The 10623-nt window shown below is 38.0% G+C and overlaps 1 protein-coding gene across 1 annotated transcript; it reads left to right on the plus strand.

Moving 5' to 3' along the window:
• Window positions 1-1734: 1734 nt before the first annotated feature.
• LOTGIDRAFT_158316 (hypothetical protein) lies at window positions 1735-5449 on the plus strand (the record flags this gene model as incomplete). The annotated part of the gene is made up of 2 exons (XM_009051027.1): window positions 1735-4702; window positions 5382-5449. The coding sequence occupies 2 exons, from the start codon at window positions 1735-1737 to the stop codon at window positions 5447-5449; spliced, it is 3036 nt and encodes a 1011-aa protein (XP_009049275.1).
• Window positions 5450-10623: the final 5174 nt, after the last annotated feature.

A 10623-nucleotide genomic window follows, 5' to 3' on the forward strand; every position in this document is an offset into this window, starting at 1 on the left:
TTTTAACAGTATTATTTCTATATAGCTCTAGAATTGATGTATTGAACACTATATTAACAGTGATATTTCTATATCGCTCTACATTTGATGTATTGAGCACTTTTTTAACAGTGGTATTTCTATATCACTCTATAATTGATATATTGAACACTATTTTAACAGTGGTATTTCTATATCACTCTATAATTGATATATTGAACACTATTTTAACAGTGGTATTTCTATATTACTCTATAATTGACATATTGAACACTATTTTAACAGTGGTATTTCTATATCACTCTACAATTGATATATTGAGCACTATTTTAACAGTGGTATTTCTATATCTCTCTGCAATTGATGTATTGAGCTCTATTTCAACAGTGGTATTTCTATATCTCTCTACAATTGATATATTGAGCACTATTTCAACAGTGGTATTTCTATATCTCTTTACAATTGATGTATTGAGCACTATTTTAACAGTGCTATTTCTATATCTCTCTACAATTGATGTATTGAGCACTATTTTAACAGTGGTATTTCTATATCACTCTACAATTGATGTATTGAGCACTATTTTAACAGTGGTATTTCTATATCTGTCTACAATTGATGTATTGGGCACTATTATAACAGTGGTATTTTTATATCACTCTACAATTGATGTATTGGGCACTATTTTAACAGTGGCAATTCTATATCTCTCTACAATTGATGTATTGAGCTCTATTTTAACAGTGGTATTTCTATATCTCTCTACAATTGATGTATTGGGCACTATTTTAACAGTGGCAATTCTATATCTCTCTACAATTGATGTATTGAACACTATTTAAACAGTGGTATTTCTATATCACTCTACAATTGATGTATTGGGCACTATTTTAACAGTGGCAATTCTATATCTCTCTACAACTCTACAATTGATGTATTGAACACTATTTAAACAGTGGTATTTCTATATCACTCTACAATTGATGTATTGGGCACTATTTTAACAGTGGCAATTCTATATCTCTCTACAATTGATGTATTGAACACTATTTAAACAGTGGTATTTCTATATCGCTCTACAATTGATGTATTGAGCACTATTTTAACAGTGGTATTTCTATATCTCTCTACAATTAATGTATTGGGCACTATTTTAACAGTGGTATTTCTATAGCTCTCTACAATTAATGTATTGGGCACTATTTTAACAGTGGTATTTCTATATCTCTGTACAATTGATGTATTGAGCTCTATTTTAACAGTGGTGTTTCTATATCTCTCTACAATTGATGTATTGGGCACTATTTTAACAGTGGTATTTCTATATCTGTCTACAATTGATGTATTGGGCACTATTATAACAGTGGTACTTTTATATCACTCTACAATTGATGTATTGAGCACTATTTTAACAGTGGTATTTCTATATCACTCTACAATTGATGTATTGAGCACTATTTTAACAGTGGTATTTCTATATCGCTCTACAATTGATGTATTGAGCACTATTTTAACAGTGGTATTTCTATATTGCTCTATAATTTTTGTATGTTTTTACCCCAAAATATTTGTATGAAGGCACCAATTTATCAATACNCTTTTTTCACAAATATCTTTGGGAGAACTCTTTCAGAGGCTCAGTTGGAGGCTCTTGCCTATACGCTTCCACAGAGCTGCCACATTTTTAATCTATCCCCATTAAGCCAGTCTGTCCCTAATTTGTACCCACAGTCTCGGAAGGCTGGCGCTGCCACTATGACCCATTTCACCTATTCCTCTCTTTTCTTTTCAGGTCTGACCTGTTTCGATGTAACAACACAGCGTCAGATTTCGCAAGGATATCCAGGATCTTCATACACGTCTGTCGGCCATGATGGAACATTGAACGGGCAACTTACAGACGTCCAAAAACATATTCTTGAAAATGGCGGGAGAACCATTGGCGGAGATGGACGTACGGAGAACATTCAACCGCTCAGAGCTGGCGGTGAGGACCCACTTCGTTTACGACTGGTTTTTATGGCGGAAGTGTCAAATTCAGGAAAAGGTAACTCTTCGGCGAATCAGACCACAAAATCAGAGCGTCAGGAAGTTCACTCTCTCGCGTCTCATCCATCGTCAATGAATTTAAGAGTCAGTAATCAGTTTTCGCCACACGGTGATATCGTGCGATTGGATTCTCATGGAATATTAGTTGCTCAGAAGCGAAGGAATCAAGCGCCTGTACCACAGCGTACTAGGTCAAGTGATGCCGGACGAGTGCAAGGATACCAAAGAACGGGTTCCGTAATTCCTTCCCCACCAGCAAAAGCCGAGGCTCGTCGATACAAGGAAGAAGCTCCAAGACCTGTGACACATCAAAATAATGCGAGAATTCCTTTTCGACCGAGAAATATGTTTAAGCCCCTGTCTCCACAATCCCCAGGCTTCACGCCTTTGGAGAGACTCACTGACAACAGGAGAACTGTAAACACAAATCCCGACCCACCGTGGCGTCCCGAAAGACAAAGAGATCCAATTACCCAACCAAGAGACCGTGTTCATGCACCACAGCAACCTGTCGCAGCCAGAAATACTGGTGACCCATACGGTCGATCACAAGGCGAGCCTTATCCTCCACGAAATGACAGATATCAAACTCGTCCAATTAGAAATGAAGGAACTCAAGCCCGACGACTCGGGAAAATCTTATCAGATATGGGTCATACTCGACATGAACCAGCCCCTCTACCATCGAGACATGCTGACAGTCGACCGTACCCCATTCAATATACCATACCCGACTCTGCCACACCGACTGAAATGCGAGTACGAAGAATTCAACAACCTGAAGTAACCCGAGCGCAGCCTAGATACGTTGATCACACAGCAGATCGTGTAAGAGTACGACCAGAACCCACAACGCATTACCAGAACGCTCATCAACCAGTCAGCAGCAACGCTGGGTCAGGTGTAGCAATTCCAGACACGTATTCTGATCGAGTTAGAGCTCCTCCGCAAGCACCCCGTGATTCTGGAAGATTGGTGAACCAACAACCACAAGTACAACGAACTGAGGTGCGAGCACCAAGTGCTAACAGTGCTCAAATCCCGAGACAACCCTATCAACCACAACAAGTGCAACGGCAAGAAGTGCGAACACCAAATGTTAACAGTGCTCAAGTCCTAAGACAACCCTATCAAGAACCACAAGTACGAGCATTAAGTTCCAACAGTGCTCAAAGTCCAAGGCAGCCCTATCAACACCCAACCACTGGGCCAAAGGGCCAATCGACCACAAACGCTACAGGAGAATTGGTCGTATTGTCGATGCAGGAAAACGCAGACGGTACTATTACCTATACCGTAGCCGATCCACGAAAGGCTAAAGCGGATAGAATGAATAATATACCAGTGCAAGTCAAGAAATCTACTGCAGCTAGTAATTCTAATGTGTATGATCAACCGCAACAACAAAGCCAGTCAATGTATGATCAACCGCGACAACAAAGCCAGTCAATGTATGACCAACCTCGACAACAAAGCCAGTCGGTGTATGATCAACCGCGACAACAAAGCCAGTCGGTGTATGACCAACCGCGACAACAAAGCCAGTCAACGTATGACCAACCGCGACAACAACCGCGACATCAAAGCCAGTCGATGTATGATCAACCGCGACAACAGCGCGATTCACACACTCCGCTCACAGGTTCGCAATACGACTCATACCAAAGAGCAATGGTCGCATCGGCAGCTTCCGTTCCACATTCGTACCAAGCTGCTTCTCAGACGCAAGTGCAACAAAATAAAGGATACGATCCACGACGACACGACACTCCTCAAGCTGCACAGACGCATCAATACCACGGAATGAACGTCATTCCTAAGCAGGACGCAGGAACAAGATACAACCCTGGTTCAGCGACTTCCTCTTCAAATACCGAGATGCATATTTCTTCCGTTGTAAGAGAACCAATTACATACGTCCATTCCGTTACGTCTCCGACGTCGGAAGTATACAAAGTTTCCGTTTCCAGTACAGAAGTCCCCAAACCACTGAATGGAAATTATACTATTGATGATGGAGTTGTCTACAGAATAACAAAGGGGAATAATTCAGCACCTACGGAGATTATCCATACACCGGTGGACAAATTCAATGCAACAGACCCAGCTTCATCTGTTGCTAGTGAAAAGCCTACAGTCCAAAAACCTGGTGAAATTCTTGTCGAACCCTCGCGGCCAGGCAATCCCAGATCTTATGTGTTAAGCGAAAATGGTGGCTATGCCTTTCGTAGAGGATCTGTGCCTTCGAATCCAAACTCGGGAAGTGTAGGGCAGTATCCAATGGCACCGAGTCAAGTGAGTTCAGGGTACGGATCACAGCTGTCCCCTGTAGGGGTTTCGTTTCAGGAAACCACGCCATCAGCTAGCTCTAATCTACAGGTACTTAAAGACATTGTGAAAATATCTGGTGGTAAAGCAGCATCTTCTCAAGTGTTGGGTGGACGACCCTATATTGCTCGTGGTTCACCAGTGACTCAACCACGTTCAACAATTCACGCATCAAATGGCAATACGTTAGTCGAAGCGGCTAAGGGAATTACTAAATTACAAGCTTTAAAAACATTAGAGTGTATTCCAGTGACCGTGTCGAACAATGCTCATTGTCAAAGCTCCTGTCTCCCTTTCCAAAACTGTGTTTCAGCGGGCAACATATTGTTTTGTTGTCCCCCTTTCGGTAAGTACAAATAGGCTTATATTAGGATTGGAATGCCCCCACTTCAACAGAAACACCAACGCATGTTCCTGTATGTTATTGTAATGTGTTGCATGTTTTGTAATGTGTTGCATGTTTTGTAATTTTTTGCATGTTTTGTATTTTGTTGCATGTAATTGTATTTTGTTGCATGTTATTGTATGTTGTTGTATATTACTGCATGTTGTTACATGTTATGGTATTTTGTTACATGTTATGGTATTTTGTTACATATTGTGGTATTTTGTTGTTGCATGTTATTGTATGTTGTTGCATGTTATTGTATGTTGTTGCATGTTATTGTATGTTGTTGCATGTTATTGTATGTTGTTGCATGTTATTGTATGTTGTTGTATATTACTGCATGTTGTTACATGTTATGGTATTTTGTTACATATTGTGGTATTTTGTTGTTGCATGTTATTGTATGTTGTTGCATGTTCAAGTATGTTGTCCTCTGCAATGTTTGATGATGCCACTAATCGCAAAATATGCTTGATTACAAAAGCCCTTTGCGATTAGTGATGTCATCTAAAACTTGGTTTTTAGAGGAATTGCAGAAACCAAAATTGGAATGGTACAAATTGTTGCTTTCAGTGCTCCCGATACAAAAAAAATAGAACCCCTTTACAGTCTCTTAAAACGTAACTTGTAATTACAGTGACAGAAGCAGTGGTCCAGTTCAAGATGATGCAGCGAACTGTAGAGGGAATGAGTGATTCCTTATGAACCAGCATAGATTTAGTGTGACCAACTCAAGCCACATCTTTTCGTCATATGTTGATGAACTTTAAAAATCCGGAGATAATGGGACAGCTGATAATGCATCGTCCAATTATAATTTTATTTGAGTTAAGATGTGTGGCTGATGATAGCAGTGGATTGTTTTTGTTTCTGATGATGAAATTTGTTGGTGGTTTCTGTCGTACAATGCACGGCTACTGATTTTGTCGAAGTTTTGGAAAGTGGTGAGATGTGAAAATATGTTTATAAAATGTTTTATAACAGACTGTTATTATTATGGCTTCTTGTTTACAATCTGTCTGTCAAGATTCGTGTCCGACAGCAGTATTGTTTACTCTTCCCATTTCTATTCAAAGAGGTTTGAACGGAACGGCACAACCTGTAATACACAGGCCCCTCGGTTTGTTGTTTCCAATAAATCAAGGGACGCTACTCGTATGTTTTTATTACGAGTATTGCTACTACATACCAACTTGGTATGCATTCTACTAAAAATTGCACTTGGTGTAAGATATATTTGAAATAAACAGACAAAGTTGCTTGGTTGGTTTTATCTGCCTCATTCTCCTGTAGAGACCAGGATGCTTCCTTTCTCCAGAGCACCACTTTCGACAATCCAGTAAATAATGCTGTACAGTGAACTAGTTTTGACAGCTTCAACCGGCTACCCTATAAACCGCAACCCGGCATTAAAATAAGACCCTACTAGTGATTAATGATGAATGGAATTAAAAATCGATGCCAATTGATGGGTTATTGAATATTTCTCCATTGACATTTACTTACGCTTTTGTAGACGACACAAAAATATAACCAGAAACTCTGTTTCTGTAGCCCTTTCCACTCTCATTTCAGTCTAAACCAGCAATAGTCTGTGGGGATGCCAGTTGATAGGGGTGCCAGTTTAGAAGGGTTTTAGTCAGTAAGAATTAACGTGATTTATTAACGATATTTTACCGTCTTTATTAGTCCAATGGCAGAACAGTGGGACATAGTACGCCATTGTTTTATGAATAGATTGTAGCAATTAAACTTAAGAGTTATTTGTAGTCCGAAATATCTTCGTCAATTACATAGTTATGTCCCTTTCGTTCTTGCATCTTATATTTCATTCATTAGAATACCATTTAAAAGTGAATAGAATTTAACGTCCTACTATTTCGATGCTGATATTTGGTTAATGAAATGGAAGACACGGTTCATTGCACAATGAAGGAAATTTTGAAAGGGCAATGGAAATGGCTAACTCTTTTTTGGTGGGTCAAGAGATCTTTAATCGGCATTTCAAAATACATTCACGTACTCAATGAGTCCTCTGAGTATTTCTTATTAAGAAAGAAGGAAAACACCAGAATCTTGTCTACCAGCTAGTCCTTGCCAAAGATTCCCTATTCAATGTCAGGCTGTGGAGTGGTGCTTACATCTTGAGCGGCGAATAGACGTGTGCGGAGTACGGTGCGGAATAATCGATACAAACGAAAGTAGACGACGTGAACACATGAGGTACGTGTCATTCTACTGTATCGATAATCCCGCACCGTACACCGCATCGGACACCATTGCACATTTACATGGCTATGTACGTTGTTGAGCTATTGAAATTACAACCTTTCGCATCTTTACAGGGTTAATGAAGACAAGACATAAACGACCGACTGTCAAATATTTTAAAATTGAGAAAATAACAAATTGAGTCCACAATTAGAATGACGGCAACACGAATCAGGTTTTTTTTTTAAATTTTGATAGATTTAAAGACTGTAAAGAACATCCACTAAACAACAATTAAAACTTCAATCTAAAAGAAGGATATATCTTTAATAGATTTTTAACTTAAAGGGATTGTGAAAAGGTTTTCTAAAAATTTTATCAGTATATTGGGAACACTGATAGCATCAATTTGTACCATTCCAATTTTCAATCAGACGTCGTTGGTTCCCGCAATTCCACTAAAACTTAGTGTTTGATGACGTCAATTATCGCAAAATATGCGTTATCACGTAAGACCCTTAGTTTTATTGGAATTGCAGGAACCAAAGACGTCTGATTGAAAATTGGAATGGTGTAAATCTATGCTATTAGTGTCTCAATACACATAAAAATTTCGAAAATCTCTACAATCCCTTTAATTTTCTGTCGTCGTTAGAATATTTTAGGGGAAGTGTCAGAGTTAGCGATCTATCAAAAAGAAAGTAACCTTTAAGTATGTATTATAATATATTCGTCAACATTCCAGCTTCATTATAAATTCAGACGCGACTATAAAAAAATATAGACGATTAGAATAAGCGGAAACAGAACTTGTTTCAGATGATTATCATTAATATCATTTCCGTATACTAATTACCTGTCTGGAAGACAGAGTAGTTGTAGTCTCGATTAGACAGGCATAAATCAATCTCAAGATTTCAGTCGGCTCAACCTTTGCTCGCCAATATTCGTTATTTGAACAAATAACAGGATTTTTGAATAAAATTCTCAAAGTTACATGACAAATATACCAAGTAAACATTATTGATCATATTTACTCTCCGAAAGGAATGTCGAGTTCACAAACTCAGTCGTAGAGGACAGAGGTGTTTCCAACGACACCATCCACAGTAACTTTTAACCCGACAAATCTGGCACTACCTCGACCTTCCAGAGCGATGGCTTATCTAAAAAAGGGGTGATGCAAAACGGCAACATTCTCAATCATTCAATGGAGGCCGCCATTTCAAACAATCAATTTGTTCTGGAGAGCATTGTCTCCCACCCCTTACCCTTCTGTAGCTACAGGCCTGTTAGATTGTTTAAAGATGGGTTCCCTTATTTTCATTTATGAAAATGAAAATGCTAATACTTATTTGAATAGAAAGTAATTGTTCTAATGACTTGGAAAAATACCGGTTTGTTTCACATGTCCATAATTAATTCATAATTAGCTAAATGAGAAGAGAATTGCCAGCAGAATTCCAATGAGTGACCGATCAAGAAAGGTCAAAAAGTCTTTTTTTGTTTACCCCGACTGTACATACATAGACATGCAATAAGAACACATGATACATGTAATTCATTAGAAGCACCAATTAATTAAATAGTTTGCCTGATTTGACACTAAAAAATAAGGAAACCCCATCTTTAATATGTTTTATAATAAACAGGGTATGAATAAGTTGTTTACTACATAGCTTTTGCAAATGAGTATCATATAGAATAAATACTCCATTGTACTTTTTGATGTGTCGGAGCTTTGTATAGCAAAAGGAAACAATAGATATCAAAGAATACACCATCATTTTTCAATTATGCATTTTTTTTTTTGTTTAATTATCAACTTTCTTTGACAAATATTCGTCCAAATTCTGACTTTTATAGTTGAAATTTATTACCTCTTGCCACTCTCGTGAACCAAATTCTTCAGATTTTTAAAGAGATATAGCCGTCTAGCTATTTACTATGCCAAGTCATAGATATTTTGTAAAAGTCACCCATATCATTTTGAGAATTATGAAACTGATGTATATATTAGCTGGATGAGGTATTCCTATAGTAAAATAGTACAACAGAGTTTGGTGACCGGTGCTTCTGTAACCAGACAATAGTACAACCCCTCTCTAGAATATAACCCAGAGTCAGGTTATTCCTGATGTTTCTATAAACAGACAATATTATAACAGTGGACCACTCTCTGGAATATAACCTTGAGTTAGGTGATGCCCGGTGTTTCTATAAACAGACAATAGTACACAGTGAACCACTCTCTGCAATATAATAGTACAACAGTGGACCATTCTCTAGAATATAACCCCGGGTGTTTCTATTAACAGACAAAAGTACAGTTTACCATCTTCTAGAGTATAACCCAGCGTTTGGTGATGTCTATATACAGTCAATAGTACAACGGTGAACCACTCTCTAGAATATAATCCAGAGTTAGGTGATGTCTGGTTTTTTCTATAGACAGGCAATAGTAAAATAGTGGACCACTCTCTAGAATATAATCCACAGTTTGGTGATGTCTGGTGTTTCTATAGACAGGCAATAGTATAACAGTGAACCACTCTCTAAAGGGTAACCGAGTTAGGTGATGCAGGTTACGAAGAGACAACAACCTAGAGTATTGACGTATCTACTCTTTTTTATTGACAGCAAGACAGTGTGAGTGATTTACCTGTTTATCACAATATATATTTAAATGTCGTGTTTTGAATTTTGACAGACGCATGCATTTTTTGTTTTATGATTTGTGGTTTATACATGGTAGGTGATGAATGGTAGGTCAATCAATTTGGACTCTCTAAAGGCGAAATCAATCTGACAAATGTAATTTGAACATATCTAGAAAATGCAGATGAGTCTGAAGGTTGCCAGAGACCTCCAGAAGCCAACGGACTGCCGACTGCCTGCGATTAATTTTTTGAGCATTTAATGGGCTTCATTTTAAGTGACATAGGATATACCAGAGGGGTTCATTCGAATCTAAGCGTTCCGTAAACTGTGCTTTACTGAGTGAATTTTCTGTGATCACCAATTTCACAACCGCCTCCAGTATCTAGGGCTGTGGAATATATCAGAAAGTACGACTCCATCTTAGATTATTATCCATACTCAGTCGGCCTACGCCGTGTAAAATTTGAAGTTGGTCAAGGTGTGAATAATAATCACCATACTGTCCAAAGTGTCAACAGATTATCCTATTAAACTGATGTATGTGCCCGTTTCAAGGTGAACAAACACCTTGTCCAGTTTGTAATTTATTCATATTTCATTATAACTAGCTATTAACCGGACAATATATGTAAGAACCTTGCGTGAGTTTTACTGGCCAGTTTTACCTTGAACTTTGTCGTCCTAAAATTCGAAATGTACGTATTTCTGATTGGTTATCCTTAGAAAAGGTTGGCCAATGACAGTTTTAAAGGATGATCCTGTCGACAAGCTGATATTCTGATTTGTGATATTTCAAATCGATCGATCAATCACAGTATAGTATACTTCCGAAACTATGTTTATGATGTTCCTGGTTTCAAACCACCAATTTGGGGATTTATAAAACATGTATTGTATTTGAATGCCCAATGGTCTGCAAAGTAGGGGTTTAAATTTTAGTTTATTAATGAGATGTTCTTTACTGTTTAGATCATCCCTTCACAATTTATCAAGGGTTTTCTCCCTTC

The sequence above is a fragment of the Lottia gigantea genome (assembly GCF_000327385.1).
Source record: "Lottia gigantea unplaced genomic scaffold LOTGIsca_16, whole genome shotgun sequence".
Taxonomy (NCBI): domain Eukaryota; kingdom Metazoa; phylum Mollusca; class Gastropoda; family Lottiidae; genus Lottia; species Lottia gigantea.